This window comes from Tripterygium wilfordii, chromosome 3, assembly GCF_013401445.1.
Source record: "Tripterygium wilfordii isolate XIE 37 chromosome 3, ASM1340144v1, whole genome shotgun sequence".
Lineage (NCBI taxonomy): Eukaryota > Viridiplantae > Streptophyta > Magnoliopsida > Celastrales > Celastraceae > Tripterygium > Tripterygium wilfordii.
Window position 1 is genome coordinate 9,770,634 of NC_052234.1, and position 21,025 is coordinate 9,791,658.

The 21,025-nt window shown below is 37.4% G+C and overlaps 1 protein-coding gene across 1 annotated transcript; it reads right to left on the minus strand.

The window, feature by feature from the left end:
• Window positions 1–4,334: 4,334 nt before the first annotated feature.
• Window positions 4,335–10,192, minus strand: LOC119995129. The gene is made up of 5 exons (XM_038841526.1): window positions 9,698–10,192; window positions 6,615–6,727; window positions 6,165–6,536; window positions 5,011–5,776; window positions 4,335–4,716 (listed from the first exon to the last, which is right to left on the minus strand). The coding sequence occupies exons 1-5, from the start codon at window positions 9,948–9,950 to the stop codon at window positions 4,649–4,651; spliced, it is 1,572 nt and encodes a 523-aa protein (XP_038697454.1). The 5' UTR covers window positions 9,951–10,192; the 3' UTR covers window positions 4,335–4,648.
• Between the last annotated feature and the right edge of the window lie 10,833 nt (window positions 10,193–21,025).

A 21,025-nucleotide genomic window follows, 5' to 3' on the forward strand; every position in this document is an offset into this window, starting at 1 on the left:
GTATGATTTGAATCATATCAATCACATTATACTAAAGTATGATTATAATCATACCAACATGATTATAAATTAGACCTACTATGATAGAATCATACCATCAGTATTATAAGTTGTACTTAGTACGATTAGAATCATTTCAATAATATTATAAGTTGTACTTAGTATTATTAGAATCATATCAAAAACATTATGCTTAGTATGATTAGAATTGTACCAATGATAAGAGTCATTTCAAAAACATAAACATTATGCTTAATATTATAAATTATACTTAGTACGATTATAATCATACCGATGATATTATAAATCATACTAATTTAATTATACCACTAATACTATATATTATACGTGGTATGATTATAATTGTACCAATATACCCTAAATCATAAATTCCAAACTCCAAACTCCATACCTTAAATCTCAAACTTTAAACCCCAAACCTTAAACTCTAATAACATTGTACAACACCAAACTAACAAATCCAAAGCACAAGAGGTCTAAGGAGCTGGCACTGTAGGCCCCCTGGGGGAACGGAGCAACACGGAGTCGGAGTTCCCCACAATCCGGGTCCGGATCTTATGAAAATTCTTGTTTTCGAAAGAGTAAAGAGGTCAATTCTAGTGATCACAAATGGACGCTTACTAATAACACATTAAATTTTATTACTAATATTATAAAACTGTACTTACATTAAAGTATATTACACAACTCAGTAGTGGTTTTATGTTTAATATAATGTTTAGATTTTATACTCGGTGATTTATATAATAGTTTAAGAAGACTAAAAGTCTAACATAATAATTAATAAATAATTGAAATAAAAAATACAATTAACAAATAAACAAACTCTAATTCATAGTCTCAAAGTCAAACATCAATTATCATTTACGAAACACGAAGAGTCGGAGAGTCTCGCAATCGCGCTTCCTGCTAGGCGAGAAGCTGTCAAGTGAAAGTTGAACCGGCACCCTGTCACCTACGCAACGCGAGGATCTCTGGAATTCCTGGTACTCTGGGATCCAATATTAAGGTATTCCTTTGAGCTTTCAACTTATATTTACCCATGTAGTATGTATGTGACTCCTAATTTTGCCATGATGAGTATTGTTTTACTTATTTTTTGGTATAACTTTTTTTTATCAATATCAAAACCAAATGGATTTAGGATTTATTATACTGTTCTTGTGGAGTACAAAGTATAGATTTTTTTAGAGTTGATATTTTTGGTGAATCATATGCTTTCAGTTGGTATTTTGTGAATTATCTAAAGAACTATTAGCTCACTGATTTGGTTATTTATTTTCTTCCTTTTAGGAAGCCTTGAGACTTGCAAGATGGCATCAAATGATGACTTGCCTAAATCCGTTAATGACGATATTAATCCAGAAGCTATTCAGAATAGGGATGCATCGACTACTACAGTTACTAAACAACCAGCAACCACGTCAACAACTGTTACAACTGAAAACAATGAGCTACAAAAGACCATCCCTAGAAAGCGCAAATTATCTAGTGAGGTTTGGAATCATATGAAGGATGTGACTATTGGAGGGGTTAAATATGCTATTTGCAACTATTGTAAAGGAAAAATCAAAGCTGTCAGTAACAATGGGACTTCAAGCTTAAGGAATCACTTGGCTCGTTGCCCTAGTAGAAATACCCAAGACATTGAAGCTGCTCTGAAGCGTCAAAAGCAAATTGTTGAAGAGAAACGGTCAGATGTAAAGTCGGTCTATAAGAACTTTAACTTCGACCAAGAAAGGTGTTTGAAGGAGCTTGCTTGTGCTATTATTTTGCATGAATATCCTTTATCTATTGTTGAGCATCGTGGTTTTCGAAGATTTGTAGCTAGCTTGCAGCCATATTTCAAGATGGTCTCTCGAAATACCATCAAGGGTGAGATGTTCAAGGTTTATGAGTATGAACGGACAGATCTAAAAGATATTTTCCAACACATTAAAAGTCGAGTGGCAATCACAACTGATATGTGGACTTCTAATCAGAGAAAGGGGTATATGAGTATAACAGCCCACTTTGTTGATGATGATTGGAAGTTGCAGAGTCGTATTTTAAGGTAATTAAAATTCTCAATTGTTTTAAGAAAATGAGAAAATCTACATGCTTATGCCCTGAACATTTGCCTTTGTAGTGACTAATCAATACATGATTTTCTTTTGTAGGTTTATGTATGTTCCTACTCCTCACACAATGGATGTCTTGGCTGAACATTTGCTTGAAGGGGTGGTTTCATGGCATCTAGAGACTAAATTGTCAACAATCACAGTGGATAATTGCAGCACGAATGATGGTATGGTTAATTTAATCCTTGATAAGTTGTCTCCTCATTGTTTGCTTGATGGAAGATTCCTACACATGCGATGTTGTGCTCATATTTTGAATTTGATTGTTAAAGATGGGTGCTCAGTGATAGAGAACAGTATTAAGAATATTCGTGATAGTGTTTCATATTGGGCAGCTACTCCATCTAGGGTTGAAAAGTTTTTTGATGTAGTTCGATCATTGAAAATTAGTTGTAACAAGAAATTAGTCCTTGATTGCAAAACTCGTTGGAACTCAACGTTCTTGATGCTTCAACGTGCGATAGAGTACAAAGAAGTGTTTCCTAGGCTGAAGCTGAGAGAGAAAAATTTCTCTTGTTTGCCAACAGAAGAAGATTGGTGCATGGCTAGCTTGATTTGTGGAAAACTTAAGCTATTCTTTAATGCCACTGAACTCTTTTCTGTCACAAAACATCCCACCTCACATCTTTATTTCATCAAAATTTGTGAGATTAAGGAGACTTTGGATAAATGGGTGGTTGATTCACGTGATGAAACTTTGAAGCAAATGGCTGAAAAGATGCGTGAAAAGTTTGCTAAATATTGGAGTGATGTGCACATAATTATGTCGGTAGCAATTATTTTGGATCCCAGATACAAAATGAAGGCAGTACAGTTTTTTTTCCAAAGTTTTTATGGAGAGTATGCTCATATGGAGGTTGAAAGGGTTAAACAAACATGTTATGATTTGTTGAATGAGTATCAATCTAAGGGCACCTACGATTTGACTGTCCCTTCTACTGCATCAACTACATCTATACTAGAAAGTACTAGTTTTGAGGAGGAGTACTGTAGTAGCCATGCAAAGTTGGTTGAAATGTTGAAAGTTGAATCTTGTAATGGGATTGTGAAATCAGAATTGGATTACTATTTAGATGAAAAGGTTTTGCCATATACACAAGAATTTGACATTCTTGGTTGGTGGAAAACACATGGCATAAAATATCCAACTTTGCAAATGATTGCTAGAGACATCCTTGCTATTCCAGTTTCCACAGTGGCATCTGAATCTGCTTTTAGTGTTGGGGGGAGAGTCGTCAGTCCTCATAGAAGTAGACTCCACAAAGATACTTTGGAAGCATCGATGTGTACACAGAGTTGGTTACGAAATAAAATAGAAGGTAACAATAAATTTTGCAATTATTTTTTATGCACTAGTTCTTTTTAATTTAATTTACTTACCTTATGTTTGCATAATCATAGAACCAATCACAAGTGGAACAAGTCTTTCAACCATTGAGAGTGATGCAGATGAAGAAGAGTAGTGAGGTATATACATTATGTGATGGGCCTAATGTTTCTGTTTAAAGCTCTAAACCATGGATCTAAATGTGACTTTTTTTTCCTGCAGAAATGACTAATGAGCAAGAGCTTGTAGCTGCTACTTAATGGTCTAAAATTATGGAGCACCTTTTTTGTCTTGTTTTAGTTGGCCTTCTATTATGCCTTGCACCATTATGTTCCAGTAGTATTTAAACTATTTTGTTATTGAGATAGAGACTAGGTATTGATACCCATGTTAGGGCTATCATTGCTTCAGAGTTTAATTTGGATGTTATTGACTTAAGACCTATTGATATTGTGATGTTTTAAATTATCTATCTTTTGTTCTCTTCTATTTTTGTTTTTTTTTAATGTCAGCTTCAGGGTCGGGTTTTGGGTTTTGGACTGGTTCGGGTTTTAATTTGCGGGTTTTGAAAATAGTTATTCGATCATTTATGAAAAATTTAAAAAATTGAAATTTTAAATGGTAAACGGGTATCCGATGGTAAACGGGTTTGGAACGGTTCCGGTTTTGGAAATTGAAATGATTTTATAAACGGTTTTGGAACGGTTTTGGTATATGATAGCTTAAATGGAAACGGTTTTGGTATTTCTTAAATGGAAGGGTACCCGACCCGTTGCCATCCCTACACAACAACCATATCGTAGCCATCCTTGAATGCAAACATGAAAATCATGAGAAAAAGAAATACAGGAAAACATTGAACCCACTTTAAATGCAAACCCCACAAGAAACATATTTATTTGGCTGTCTCACAATTATCATCTTCCTATGGCAATTGAATTATGTGACCAGAAAATGCATCTGCTAGCTTAAACTCTTTTTTCTTTTCTTAATTGATATTTACATTTTACATGCACAAAACAAGGTATATCCACTCACATGTGAGGCAAGCTCTTTGCATTGCTCCCACTTACAAAACTTCTCTGGTTTCGCATGATTCATTTCAATTGCTTAGGCAATTGAGTCAGCTGAAAACCAGAAAAGTCATTTTTACCTCAAATGGATTGTTTCTCCTTTGTTGTTACAAATGTGATACAAGAGCTAGGAAGAGTGAAAATGCCCATCCGATGGTATGAAAACCTGCGGAAGCTGAAAAAAAAAAAAGAGAATATTATTGGCACAAAAGGTTTATCAATGCAGGTAATTAATATATGCACAAATCCCAGAGCAGCATTTTCATAGATATAGGGGCGTCAAAAGTGGATGGGAAAACTCAAGAACGAAAATTCATGGAAGGAAATCATTTCTGTTGATAAAAAAACAAGAATGCAACTCATCTTACTAATAGAGAAACAGCAATAAAACAAATTGTATTAGACATGCATGCATTGTGTATCATCTTCTGTTTTAAGTCTTAAAAGTTGGGCAACTAAAAACACTCACCGGAAGACGGCAATGGTGAAGGCGAAGCTGATGGCCTTATGCCAGAATAGCCTTCATAAGGATTACTCCTCGACGGTGGCTGAACATGAGCAAAAGCAACATTTGGCAAAGGACTGGACGAAGGAATTGAACCAGAAACAGGTGCCGGTGCAGGTGCCGGTGAATTGACACGGGGTTGCGGTGCTGCAGCTGAGTAGTGAGGAGAAATATACGGTGCAATGGTAGGGGTTAAATGAGACTGCCTTTTGGCTTTCCCGGGAACCCTCCTTTGGTTCCCATTGCGACAACCAGGAGGCTTCGCCTCATTACTTTTCTGTGGAGTCGGTGAGATTTTCTCTGGAGCAGGTGCAACTTTCCGAGGTGGAGGTGCGGTATTCTCAGTTGCAGGTGCAGGTGAAACTGCAGGAGCTCGTTGGACCTCATGGGGGTGATGATGGTGGTGGTGGTGGTGATGGTGGTGGTGGTGATGAGGATGGGGATGAGGATAAGGAAGAGGTGCAGGCGAAGGTGACACTGATGTACCGCTTCCGTCTCCACCGTGGAGAGAGTGTTGCATTATAGATGAAAGTCGAACTTGCTTTACTCTACCGAATACAGTGTTATTAAGGCCAAGGTTTCTTGAATGAGAACCCGTGATAGTCTGAGCGAGCTGTTTCAACCTTGGCATTGAGGGAGTATTTCCAACCGCTAGTAAAACAGATGACTGAACTGTAGTTGGAGGAGCCACTGTTGAACCTCTGGAATTTGATAGCCTCACATACAAATTCTGCATCAACAAAATAAAAGCCATAAGAATCTGCTTGGCGTGTAAAATGACTAGAAAAATAATCCTTGGAATGGCAAACAAGCATAAAACCCAACTATCTGATCCCCGAGTTTCCGAAACATGAATAGCTCTTAAGCTCCACAATAAAAACTCCACCACAAAACAAAAACCATCCAGCAACCAATTCATTCCATGAATAGCTCTTGGGTTCACTCATGCTTCCACTCCCAGAAAACAAACACCTAGAGAACGATTCTTATGCGGAAATTCTACACATTTCAAAGTGATAAATACAATTTTCATTATGGAGTTGTATCAGACACAGATTTCATTCAAACAGGACATTTGGGAAAAAAAAAAAAAACAAAGGAAGGGAAGGTTGCCAAACCTCATAGGGTGCTAGGTGTAGTCCAGACTTCAGCTGACTTGTCAGCTCATTGAAGTTCACTTGTACTTGATATATAGAAAAGTTTAAGGTGAAGTTGAATAGGATTTGCACTTTCTGCAGAAGAAATGCCCTCTGTGGAGGGATCACAGTAATTCCTCCAGGGAATTTTAACACCTCAAACAAGTAAGGCTCCCCAAACAGGGACGTCGTCAAGTGTAGAGATGATTGGTTCACAACCAAAGCTAAAAAAGATGCCCTGATCAAACTTTCAGCAGTGGATGATATTATCAAATCTTTGACTTCAGAATCAACCCCAAACACAACCTTTGTAGTGTTTAATCCAGCTAAAGGTTCCAAGGATAATACAACCACCTGGTTGAAATAAGAAAATCAAATCAAGATAGAAAAGTATGAACTTTGAAATCAGAAAAGATCTGAAAGAGCAGATACTTTGGTGGTAGGAACGCCTATCTCATCAAAAATGTCATCCTGAAGCTGCAAGATATTGTCTTCAAGAAGCTGAACTGACTTCTCAACATTGAAACTTGCTACTATATCATGATCTGTATCAGAGATGGCAAATTTTAAAATCAGAAGACTTCAGTTACATAAATTTGAATTATGCTCTCAGCATCAAAGAACAAAAAACTTTACTTGAACTCCACTAATATGATCTACAAGATATAAAAGGGAGGTTCATGCTATTATAAACATGTATCATGCTGCGCCATTTATATTATCGAAGCAAAAATATTAAGCAAAAAAGCACTACCATTGGTGGTAACGCAACTACACAAGCACTGGAATTTACCACAGAAGAACTGCGTCCCTTTAAAACAACCAATCAGACATCTGGTTTGGAGAATGTGGAACCTCTCCAGGATTGGTCACATTCGACCAAACCCAACCCTGGAAACAAGGCCGAGCCACATTGGACCAAACCCTACATAGAAAACCCAGGTGAGATTCTAACCCAAGACCACTGACTTTACAGCTGGTCGCAGCCATTTCACTGGGTCAATCTATTCAGGTTCACAATCACTCCGATATTGTCTGTAGGATATAGCAGTCAATAGTCACCATGATGGAGATTTCCTCAAAACTTTAGCAATACCCAAATCATGTATATATTTTCTTTTCAAACTTCACATTTCAAATAATTTTTTTGTGATTGCACATTTCAAATAAATTAGTTGCAATAAAATCAGACATTGACAGTGAATGATCAATGATATCCACTAACTTTACTAGGATTATAAACATAGTAAAACGATTTGAGAGAGAGAGAGAGAGAGAATATATTTGATTACAGAAGATATACACTTCCCCTTTTCAAGATTTTAATATTCAGAAAGAGTACAGGCAAAAGTTCAGATTTTTTGCGTATCAGCCTCAAGACCGAGAGTGAAGCTAATCATTTGCAGAAGCTTATCCCGTTATAGCAAAATTTAGTCCCTCTCCAGTCAAATTATTCACAAGCATCTAAAATTGAAATCAATACATGGTATCAAGAAGGGCAGAATTTAAGTATTGAACTACTCTTGAGCACACCAAAATAAATGTTTCTTTTACTACAACACGTGCATCTAATCTCAACTCAACGACCTAATTTCCCTAAAATCCAGGACAGTAAAAATCCTGCTTGTCTTTAACATGGCAAAGAGATTAAACTTTGATGCTACATGTGGTGCAATTCATAATGATGATACAATAAAAGGCAAAATAAAGAAAAACAAATTATAAAGAGAAGGGAATTGGATTCATGATGGAATCAAATCATGGCAACACTTGGTCATTCAATCATGTATCTTAAATCTCACAAGCAAGGAAGGATAACCATAAGAATACACATACACAAACGAAAATGTTCCATTTTCGCAGCAATCAAGCTTCATAGAGCCAAAAAGCAAAAGAATTTGTACTGCCAAATTTTCCTTGCTGGGTGTTGCACTGATTTCTACCTTACAGGGTAGGAAGAATTGTTCTTACTAGTTATAAAGATTAATTACATGGTTCATTACTTGTTTGATGGACTTCCCAGGGTGTTGGAAATTGATCCCGATGGCTTGGGAACTTCAGACACTTCAACCGTTTTACAACTCTTATTATGCAGTCTATGCTTTGCAGCGTATTTAAAATTTACCAAAACAATCAATAACACCTAAAGCAAAATAACAAGGACAATTAACTTAGCTATAAATATAAGTCAAAGACCAACAAACATGATAGTAGACTTCTAACTGCAGGTTGAAAAGACAAGTTTAATGCCATAACCTCAACTAATCTGTACCCAGCACAAACCGCTCAGTATTTAAAGCTTTGCTCTCTGCCAGGTGGAGCACTTGTCCTATTCCTATACGAAAGTAAATGGTTTAAAGCCACAAAGCCAAAGAAACAAACATGACATCCATTAAAGGTAAGTTTCCAAGAAATCAAACTTTTTGAATATCCATGTAACATAATTGGCAGCCCATATCAATGCTTCAGTTGCTCAAATAACAAGAATGGGTCCACCATAAAGTTTGACACCAATTAGCCAAATAGACAGTATAAAAAACAGATCAAAAAAGTGTCGATCCTCAAGTATGAAAATTATCCACCTAACTTATAAAACAAATCCATTTAAACTTCTCCAAATTAGGGAAAAAAAGGGCGGGGGGTATTAATAGAAAGAAACACTTACAGAAAACCTCACTTTAATACAATCTCACTAACTAGAAAACGGAATTGATGATTGAACGTGAAATTCATTACTATTAAAATAAGCACCAATCGGCTTAAATGAAGCAAAGTTTCTTGGTTCACTAGTAACAAGATTAAAACATCCATATTTTTTAATCAAGCTCCAAAAGTATAGGTCTAACTACCCTGGAAACGCAGTTTGCTTATATATAGAAAGGCAACAGATTAGAGCCTTGTTATAGCAATTTGTACCACAAAAATATTCTTCTACCTAAGTTCTTCGTTCAGCACCATTATTGGATGTTCTTCATTCACAACAATTATGGATACCCAAAAGGCACTCCAAAAAAGGTAAATAAAAAATACAACCTTGCTTTTTTCATCACCATCATAATCAAAACAAATCCCTGAGTCCACTCGAGTTAGTCTCCCAATTTATTGTATGTTTTAGTGGCCAAAATAAAATAAATAAACAATTTAAGACTGGTTCTCATCCCCTTCATATTTTACCGAACTAGTACCCACCAACAACAACAACGGCAGGTCCTAAACCCCTTTCAGAGCACAATGCACGGCATATAAAATAAGCAAAAATAGTAGATAATTCTAAAGCAATTCTTCCACTCATAATTTCTCATCAACCAAAGAAAACAGAAATACCAACAACCAAGTAGCAATCCACAACTCCAAAATACCCTCAGAACCCAAATTTTCGGGAAAAAAAACTAAAATAAAATAAAATAGAATTCAGACCCACTCCATCACGCAAATATGTTCATTATACCCCCAAATTCTCATAAGCATTAATTTAATTTAATTTAATATTTGGAAAGGAAAAAAATGACCCTCACCTCTGTACTTCACATCAAGATCCAGATCCCGCTGATCTGACTGTATAAACGGTGGCAACCAAAACAAAGCAGAGAGACACACCGCCACAGAGAATAGCAACACTAACAAGCATCTCAGTCCAATGAGCTTATGGACCCCACTGCAACACCCCCAATACTTACAAGACCCAAATCTCGCCTCCGCATTCTGTTCCACGGAATCATCCCGCCCCTCATTAGACGGCAACGACTGCTCCTCCTCAGACTTCCCCATAAGTAATGCAAGCAATGCAGGCGAACCAGTTCACGGCCCATGGCCACAGCTTGGTAGGTGAACTTGGCCTCTGTAGACTCCCATTTTATCCAACAAACAAAATGCAAAGAATCCGCTGGTACTTTCGGTATGTGGCTTTCTATTTTCGAAATACGTTTTAGGGTTTGAAGTTGCAGAATAGAGAGAGGAGGAGAGAGAGAGAGAGAGAGAGTGACTATCTGCAAATGACAAGTAGGTGCTTTTAGTAAAGATGGTGGTGGTGGTTTATCCTTTTTTTTTTAATTTAAAAATATTAATAATCGTGTAATTTGGGGCATGCTACAGTGTGTGTATATGATTAGACATGATAGTTTTGACATATTTTTTTGACTCCCTGCACCTAAAGAAAAGGATTAAATTAGTTCTCTTTTAAATTATAAAATTTACTGTATATGTTGATTATTCCATGAAATTTAATTCAAATTCTTATTTTTTATTAAAATTTTGTTTACAGCAGAGAGACCACTACTCATAGGGTTTCAACCCTTCCAGATATAAAAGCAATTGCAATGATTACAATATTGAAATGCTTATAAAAAAAAATTTGCAATGGCTACAATATTTGAAAACATAGAATTTTTTTGTTACGTTAAAATATATAATTCACATTTAATGGATGAAAAAAAGTTAGATAGATTTTTAAACGAATTATGAAGCTCTTAGATCTCATTTTGGTGGCTTCAAGGCCAGGCAAGGTGCATGGACTTTAGTTCGCCTCTATGTTTATTTACTTTATGTCATGTTAGGGTCTTATTTGAAGAAAAACAACTCACCATGGTGGATCAAAACATATTCATTTTTTTTGTCATGTCACCAAATCACCATTGCAGTTGCTTGAAGGACATACTCTCAAGTGCTTACTCGACTGTGCACCACCTTTTAAGATTTCAAGTTAACAATTTTGGTGAATTCTTATATTTTTTATTTGAAACCTTAATCATAGTTCGTGTTAGAAATTTTACCATTATTATCTTAAATTATTTGATAAATGAATACTTAGTGGTTTTTTTTTTTTTTTTGGTCGTGATCAATGATTTTATTTTTTGCTTTAGAAAAAGAGAAGAATACCAAATAGACATAAAACGATGTAACACCAACGAATATCTAATATGTTTGTAGTTAGCAGTAATGAAAAATTCATCACACCGTGATGACTTAAATAGCCTAATCAAAGCAATGTTAAAAATGTAATAGATTCGCAAATGCTTCAGTATTTTTAGGTCGTATGTTTAAGTTGATTTTAGTATATCTAGAGGCGGTATATCCCTATATTTATTCTATTTATTAATATAATTCATCTTTTCCTTTAAAAAGAAAAAAAGAAAATGATTTGGGAATTAGGGGATAGCCAAGTGGTTGATTTGTTCCTCATAAGGTGCGAATTTATTTCAATTGAGTTAGAGCATATGGGGGTAATTGGTTTCAACATTGCTACAATCACCTAATGAATGAGTGTCATACACTATTGGGATGCTTTTAAAATGGATATTACTAGCATCTTTATATTTTCGTATTTGGTTTTCATGTGGGAGTCTATGTATGTATAAATAAAAGGTTAAATGATTTGGGTAGTTGGAGGAATTTTGTACATAATGTAAATAACTTTGTTTTGTTTCTTTATTCTGTCATACAAAATTCAAAATATAATGTCTATTTCAGACAAAAAAAAAAAAAACCAAACCAATTCAAATTATTGTTAAGATAATAATAGACTAACAGTGTCCCAACCAGTCATTCAAAATCATTTAAAAATATAATGTATATTTCAGACAAAAAAAAATCAAACCAATTCAAATTATTGTTAAGACAACAATAGTGTCCAAATTGATCATTCCAAATAATTATTAATATTAATAATATTTTAAAAAACAAAAAACATTTTGTCTTAAAATTCGAAATGTGTCCCTCCCGGCATACAAAGAAATATAGTTTTTAAAAAAAATATTAAGATAATTAAAAAAAATACAAATATTTGAAGGCAAGTTTGTAAGAGAAAGAGTGAGTGAATGACGTGAGAGTTGGGCTAGCATTTGTTGTCAGAAAGGGAAAGTGCTCCTCCCTCGATGGGCTCTAATTTACGTATTTATTTATTTCTTAATGAGCTCCACGCGCTAGTCACGGGAGATAAGTGGCCCGGGCCGCCACCGCACCATCATGCGTAATTGCGTATTTATCACGTATCGTGGCTTAGTCTTTGTGTACATGCATGTATACGCAAAGAGGGAGAGCTGGTGTGAATTTGTATTATAAAAATTCACGTGAAACAGGCATTACTTCCTGTAAAAACAGGGACAAACACACGATTTTTGATGTTGTGGTTTCTCTTTGCCTATGTGCTGGTACATATACAAGTAAGGTCATGATGGCAATGATGACCCACACATGTAGACATTTTCTAGTCTAAAATGACGGCTTAATGTGGACATTTCCTAGTCTAAAATGACGGCCATGATGGCCTACACATGTGGACATTTCCTAGTCTAAAATGACGGCTTAATGTGGACATTTCCTAGTCTAAAATGACGGCCATGATGGCCTACACATGTGGACATTTCCTAGTCTAAAATGACGGCTCAACGTCATGACAAACATATCTTCAGTCAACTTTGTGTGTCCCGATTATTCTCCTTGACATCCTGAATATCTGCTCTAACATCCCTGACATCTGTTTTAACACTCCCCCTCAAGTGGGAATATATGTTGATGATTCCCAACTTGTTAATCAAGGCCAAGAATTGTGAAATCCCTACTGATTTGGTAAAAATATCTGCCGGCTGTTTCAAAGTTGGAACATGAAAAGTTTTGATCAATCCAGCTTGAATCTTCTCTCTCACAAGGTGGCAGTCAATTTCTATGTGTTTGGTTCGCTCGTGGAACACAGGGTTTGATGCAATGTGTAGGGCTGCCTGGTTGTCACAATGCAGCCTAGCTGGTTGTGAATGTTTAATACCAAGGTCATGTAAAATGTATCGTACCCAAGTTATCTCACAGCATGCTGATGCCATCGAGCGATATTCCGCTTCTGCGCTTGATCGTGAAACCGTGTGTTGTTTCTTGGTTTTCCAAGAGATTAGTGAATGTCCAAGGAAGACACAATATCCCGTAGTTGAGCGCCTTGTGTCACGACACCTTGCCCAATCTGAATCACAATAAGCATTAATCTGCATGATACTGGTTGCCGAAAATAGAATTCCTTGTCCTGGTGCCTGCTTGATGTAACGTAACACTCGGTGAGCTGCTTCCAGATGAGGAGTACGTGGTTTGTCCATGTACTGACTAAGTATATGAACAGCATATACCAGATCCGGTCGAGTAATCGTCAAGTATATTAATCTTCCAATTAGTCTTCGGTAGGAAGTGGGATCACTGATGTACTCGCCTTCATTCTTGCTAAGTGACAAATTCTGTTCCATGGTAGTATTAACTGGCTTGGCACCAAGGTAACCTGCATCTTCCAGTAACTCAAGGGCATATTTACGCTGTGAAATTGCAATCCCTTTGTTGGAGCGAGCAATTTCTATTCCTAGAAAATACTTCAATGCACCGAGATTCTTGAGTTTGAACAGTCTCATGAGATCGGTTGTGGTCTCTTCGATGTCTTGTAAGCTGCTTCCTGTGAGGATTATGTCATCAACGTAAACAAGCAAAGCAGTAAAGCTTCTACCTCGGGTTCGGATGAATAATGAGTGATCTGATTTAGATTGAGAGAAACCAGTCAATTTGAGTGCAGTAGTCAACTTAATAAACCATTGACGAGAGGCCTGCTTCAATCCGTATAAAGATTTGTGTAATTTACATACTCGAGTCTCCCCCTTTCGTCCGAATCCCGGAGGTAAAGACATGTAAACTTCTTCCTCGAGATCACCATGAAGAAAGGCGTTGTTGATATCAAGTTGGCGAAGATGCCAGTGTTGGGTGGCTGCCACAGCGAGGAGAATGCGGACTGTAACAAGTTTGGCAACTGGGGCAAAGGTCTCACGGTAGTCAAAGCCGACAACTTGATTGTACCCTTTGGCAACCAATCGGGCTTTGTAGCGTTCAACAGTACCATCAGGATTAAGTTTGATCTTGTAGACCCATTTGCATCCAATGGCTTTCTTGTGTGGGGGAAGGGATTGTAGAGACCATGTGTTGTTGTCTTGAAGGGCTCGAAGTTCTTGATCCATAGCTTGACGCCATTGAGGATCCTGAACTGCTTGGGAGAAGGTGTTTGGTGTTTTGATGGCAGAGATGGAAGTAGCAAAAACTCTGTACAAGGGAGACAACTGATTATAGGAAACAACATGAGAAAGGGAGTGATAAATACCTACATGTTCAGCCAATGAAGAGGTTGATGTTGGTGGAGATCGAGCGGGCAATGAAGCTTCTACATGGTAGTCTTGGAGATAGCTGGGTATACGAGTTGGGCGTTGTGATCGAGTGGAAGGCAGAGACTGTATGGAAGTAGATTCTGATGTGGTGGTGTTGGGTGGAATAGGTTCAGGTGTAGGAGAGGAATGTAGTTGTTGCTCATGAATAGGAAGTGTCGGTGGCTGAATGTCTGCATGAGAAGGATGGGGTTCTTGGTAAGTATCGGATGAAGAAGGAAATAAAGGTGAAGTAGTGGGAGGAATGGCAGCGGAAGTGGAATGAGGGAATATTTGTTCATAGAATATGACATCCCGAGAGATAAAAAACTTTCCAGTTTCTAAGTTATAGACTCGGTACCCCTTTGTCCCATATGGATATCCAAGAAATATGCAACGGATGGAACGGACATCAAATTTAGTAGGGCGATGATGATGTGTGGAGGCAAAGCATAGGCAACCGAATACGCGCAGATGCATATAGGAGGGTGGTTTCTTGAAGAGAATTTCATATGGCGTTTTACCTTGAAGGACAGCAGTGGGTGTCCGATTGATAAGGTAAGCAGCTGTAAGAATGGAATCCCCCCAAAATGTTTTGGGAAGTTGGGCTTGAAACAAGAGTGCACGGGCAACATTTAGAAGGTGGCGATGCTTGCGCTCGGCGACTCCATTTTGTTGTGGAGTGGAAACGCAACTGGTTTGATGTAAAATTCCCTTGTTAGAAAAAAAATCTTGCATTGAAAATTCTGGGCCATTGTCACTACGGATAATTTTGATGCAAGATGAGAATTGTGTTTCAACAAAATTGATGAATGAAACAAGGAATTTCTGTGCATCTGATTTGGCATGCAAAAGGTAAACCCATGTGCAGCGAGAAAAATCGTCAACAATGGTAAGGAAATATTTGTCTCCATTGAATGTTGGAATGTGATAGCCCCCCCAAATATCAACATGGATTAACTCGAATGGTGTTTTTGTAGTAATAGAACTTAAATGAAAAGGTTTACGAGTTTGTTTGGCAAGGGGACAAATAACACAATCATCAATAGAGCAAAAATCAATATTCTTGGTAGACAAGGAAAGAGCATGTAGGCTTTTATTGGACAAATGACCTAAACGTTGATGCCAGAGATTGGAGGAAGTTGAGGCTGCTGTGGAGACAGAGTGACACCCAGATATCTTCGAAACATCCAAATAGTAAAGCCCATTGCGCTCAGTTCCCATCCCAATCATCTTCCCCGATCGTTGGTCCTGAACAAAACAAGATGTATCAGAAAACGTTGCACAACATAAGGAGGTCTTAGCAAGTTTGGCTACGGAAATTAAATTCAGTTTGAATGAAGGAACACAGAGTACATTATAGAGAACGAATGTATCTGAAAGGCGGATGGTCCCGATGTGTGTTACAAGAGCAAGTGCATGGTTGGGTAGATGTACATGTTGGTTAAGGATTGGTGTCTTGGTGGTCAGAAAGGTCGGTGAACATACCATGTGATCGGTGGCCCCTGTGTCAAAAATCCATTGGGTATCTGGAATGAAATTGTTTGCACAAACTTTGTTACCTGACATGTTGCTCATGGTGGTGGCTGCACTCACTTGACTTGCCATGTTTCCAATTTTGTTTTGATTTATGAGGGCAATGAGATCATGATATTGTTCTGCCGTGAGATTGTAAGGAGTGGATGGTGTATCAGTTCTTTCTGATTGGGAATCAACATGATGTGCCTTTGAGCGGAAATTGGAATTGACATTGGATTGGTTGTTCCTATCACCGTGATTATTGGCTCGCTTCAATTTTCGACAAATATCAACAGTGTGTCCTTTGTGACCACAGTATTCACACTTGAGGTGTGCACGACAGTCTTCAGCAGTGTGCCCCATGAGATTGCAGCGGTGGCAACGTACATTGTTGTTTTGCTTCGAGAATCTCTTTTCTGCCGAACTAAAACTATTCCTGGCAGCAAAGGCTGCTGCTTTCGGTGTCTTTCCCAAGACTTGGGATGACACGACTCGCTGTTTTTCATCCTGGTTAATGAGGGAAAACACTTTGTTGACTGGAGGTAAAGGTTCCATGAGTAAAATCTGTCCACGTGCGGCTGCGTAGACCTCATTGAGTCCCATGAGGAACTTGATGGAACGTTGTGTTTGTTGGTACTGCAACAGCGTTTTGGCGATATCTCCACTGCAAGATGGCATAGGACATAGAGCATCTCGCTTATCCCATAAACTTTTCAATTTAGTATAGTACTCACCAATGGTCATGTTACCTTGTAGGCAATCATGAATTTGTTGTTCAATTTGAAATAAGTATACACTGTTGGAAAGGCCAAGTCGATCCTTCAACTCATTCCAAAGATCGTGCGCGTCTTCATTATACATGACGCTTTGTCCAATGTCAGGTGATATTGTGTTGAGGATCCATCCTTTGACAAGAAGGTTGCATCGAATCCATTGTTTCATCTCCACTACGGACTCTGCAGGTGGTTTAGTCACAGTCCCATCAATGAAACCATCCTTGTTCTTTGCAATGAGAGCCATGAGCATCGCATGACTCCAAAGAGAGTAGTTGTCTTGATTTAGTGTTTGATTCACTAGGACAAGACCAGGTTGATCCGAGTGATGAAGATAGAGAGGATTGCTTGGGTCGTCATACTTGTGTGATTGAACTTTGGTCATCTCAGATTCTTCTGGAGTGCCGTCGTTGTTCTTGGCCATTGGTGCTGTTGGTAGTGATGGAAGAAGATGGCTTGTTGCTGGTTTTGTTTATGTGGTGTGTTCTTGAACCTGCTCCGATACCATGTAAAAACAGGGACAAACACACGATTTTTGATGTTGTGGTTTCTCTTTGCCTATGTGCTGGTACATATACAAGTAAGGTCATGATGGCAATGATGACCCACACATGTAGACATTTTCTAGTCTAAAATGACGGCTTAATGTGGACATTTCCTAGTCTAAAATGACGGCCATGATGGCCTACACATGTGGACATTTCCTAGTCTAAAATGACGGCTTAATGTGGACATTTCCTAGTCTAAAATGACGGCCATGATGGCCTACACATGTGGACATTTCCTAGTCTAAAATGACGGCTCAACGTCATGACAAACATATCTTCAGTCAACTTTGTGTGTCCCGATTATTCTCCTTGACATCCTGAATATCTGCTCTAACATCCCTGACATCTGTTTTAACACTTCCAAATAAATCTCATGCATTGTCTTCAAAATATTTTACTTTTTTGTCATATTGAAAAGCATATAAAATTATGATCATTGTAATCAATATGATAATCTAATTCAACTTTTCTTTTAAATAAACAATTGGGGTCTTAGTTATTTTGTAGAATACGTACCGGATTATGGTTTGGGAGAATTACCATTAGAATAAGTTTTAATCCCTTATTCAAATTAAATCTTGAAGGTAGAAGTATTCATTTATAACCAACTCAACTATACGAACTAAATTCGTTGAAGTTTTATTCAATCACCCATGGCTCTAAGTGGCCATACACATTGCCAACAATCCGGTATTCTACGAGATAACTAAGCATGTAAAGCTAGACTACATTTTACAAGAGATAAAATTGAAGAATGATTATTGAAATTGACATATTTGAAGTCCGAAGAACAGCTAAGAGACATTCCCATCTCATCGATCGTTCCTACATACCGCTAGCTTGAAGTTTCTAATTATCATCTCCTTGAAGATTTGGGCCTTGTGTTGGCTTAGTTCCTTGGAGTGTGGCCTTTCTTCGGCCAATTAGTTCAATTTAGTTCATCGGGCTTGTCTTGTCCTGTGAAAGTCAAAGACTCATTTAACTCACCTTAAAACGACACAGCATTGTATTTGAATTTTCTGCAATCGATCTTCGTCCTTTAATAACCAACAATCATTTGTGTTGCATATAAAAAATACATCAATGCCATGTGGCACTATAATTCGCTGAACGAAGGCAGAAACAAAGACGAGGTTTGAACGAGTTAGGAGCTGAGCGAAGATCGGTCAAATACCTGGCAAATGATAGAAAACGAGTGACAACAATTATACAAGTACCTCGACGTGTAAAGGAGAGTGGCCAACGTGGGAGTTATGGCCCAACAGAAGTGGAACAATACTGAGACGTGAGAGACGCGTGTCAGTCAGGGAAGAATTAGTTATTCAACATTACCAAGCAGTTAAGAGAACGTGGGACACGTGACAACAAATCAACGGATCCAATTGTAAATATCAATGTTAACAGTTACAATCTTTTTATTTTTTTATAAACAGAAATTAATTTCTTCCATGAATTTTCATTCTTGAGCTTTGGCATCCACTTTTGGCTCCCCTACATCTATGAAAATTCTGCTCTGGCATTTGTGCATATGTTAATACCTGTATTGATAAACCTTGTGTGCTAATAATAATATTCTTGTTTTTTCAGCTTCCGCCTGTTTTCATAGCATCGGATGGAGACATCTTCACTCTTCCTAGCTCTTGTATTTTACATTTGTAAACAACAAAGGATAAACAATCCATTTGAGGTACAAATGACTTCTCTGGTTTTCAGCTGACTCAATCGCCCAAATAATTAAAATGAATTGAATCATGGGAAACCAGAGAAGTTTTGTAAGTGGGAGCAATGCAAAGAGCTTGCCTCACATGTGATGCGAGTGGATATACCTTGTTTGGTTTTGTGCATGTAAAATGTAGATATCAATTAAGGAAAAAAAAAGTTAAGCTAGCAGTTGCATTTTCTGGTCGAAGCCCACATAAATCAATTAATTCTGAGACAGCCAAGTAATTTGTTTCTTGTGGAGTTTGCATTTAAAGTCTGTGGGTCCAATGTCCCCCCCCCCCCCCCCCTATTTCGTTCTCCCCATTTGTATGTTTGCAATCAAGGATAGCTACGATATGGTTGTTGGGTGGTGGGGGACGGGGTTCATCTGACATGTTAATGGTGAGATCGGGCAAGGTAATAGATTCTCTAATTGCTGGTTTGATCCCACAAACTGATTTAAACAAGATTTATTTTTTTATTCTATTCTATTCAAATTCTATTCTTTTCTTTTAAAAAAATAATTTCATATGTATTTATATTTTAGAAAATTAGAATTCTATAAATAAAAATTATATATTAAATAATTTTATGTGTAAGATATAAGAAATGAAAAACAAACAACAAATATTCTTTATTGATAAAGAGAATTTCTTTAAAAAAAGTCAAAATAATTATTAAAATAATAATAATAATAAAAAAACTGAACTAGCTGCTCAGCAGTTTCGAACTCGAACTCGGGACCAAAGTTAAGCGTGAAGAAACATTACCATTACGAAAGTCAGCTTTTTTATATCTGAGGGGAAGACTAAATATTATATATATGAAACATTTAAAAATCCAGGGGTTCCCTGTAGCTCCGTCCCTGTCCTTTTGAACAACGTCGAGTTCATCTATTCCTGAAAGGCAAAGCAAATAAAGGAAAATGGACATGCACAATTACAAAAGGAGGGAAAGTTACGATATTAGTTGCTATTTCAAGTGATGCAAGAGCTGGGAAAAAACACAACGCCATCACAAAATTGACAGTAGCCTTGCTCAAAATAGGTAAAGAAAAAACAAAATTAAGCATGCTTAGCAGAGGCATTAAACGAATAAAAGGTCCATCATCAGGAACAAATTAAATGAAAATAAAAGAAAACAATATAACAAATTAAATAGAACAAGAGAGACTGAGAGAGAGAAACGGCTCTTTGTCAGTCTTGAGTCTTACTGAAAGAAATTACCTTTATGTAAAAATACAAAAAACTTTTCCATATGCAGAGCAGAGAGTTGAAAACCCAGAACGGCAAAACCATCACCATGGCATTGAGCAAACAGCAAACTCCAGCAACAACATAAACAGTTTTCATCACGCTCAAGAAAGGTCTTGCTTGAATCTCGGCGCAACAGCAAACTCCATCAAGGTAACATCTTAGCCATGCAAAGGAGTTCTCACTCTGGGTCTTTCTCAAACCGGGTCTTTTTTAATCTTTTTTATCCAGAGCACCATAGGCGAAAGAGAAAGTTTTAATCTTTTTTATCCACAGCACCATTGGCGAAAGAGAAAGCAAAGCCATTGAAGCGGGAACAAGAAGGATCTTCGACTCGACTTTGAAAGCAGAGACTCGCACACTCAAAAAAGGCTGGTAAGTTCTGCCTCCTTTTCTCATTTGACACCATGAGGACTTAACTTAGCGCTCCGGTCAGTCAGCCATAACTCCATGGCTTCCTACTAGATAAATGGTCTCTCTTTTCTTGTTTTTTTTCTTTCCTTTATACAAAGAAAGAAAAAAGAAAGCCATAGGGTCTGACTTAAAGCCTCTAACCCTTGCAATAACAATCTTGTGCACCTGACCGGCTCCCTCATTTGAAAATGCTTTTTGGATTTTGGTGTGGAGATTGAGAAGAAAGCAGCTGGCTTTTCATTTGACAGGACGTTGAAACCCTCAATCCACCACCAAGATTACCATTTTTTTTTTGTCTTTGAGATGTTCGAATCTTTGAACTCGCTTGTTTGAAAATGGGTTTTTAGGATGTTAGTGAGGAAACCAAGAAAAAAAGAAAGGAGTCGACTTGAGCCAATGATGACGACTAAACTTTCAATAGAATACCCGAATGTGTCAGGCCCATATTGATGTTTTGGACCCTCTTTGGGCCTCGCAAGTTTA

Bases quoted from the DNA above. Each gene is read 5' to 3' on its own strand.
- LOC119995129 (XM_038841526.1), bottom strand. From the start codon at position 9,950: ATGGGGAAGTCTGAGGAGGAGCAGTCGTTGCCGTCTAATGAGGGGCGG. The intron at 6,728-9,697 runs GTGAGGGTCATT...TCTCTGATACAG, and splicing joins TCTTGATGTGAAGTACAGAG to ATCATGATATAGTAGCAAGT. The intron at 4,717-5,010 runs GTGAGTGTTTTT...TTTTTTTTTCAG, and splicing joins TTCACCATTGCCGTCTTCCG to CTTCCGCAGGTTTTCATACC.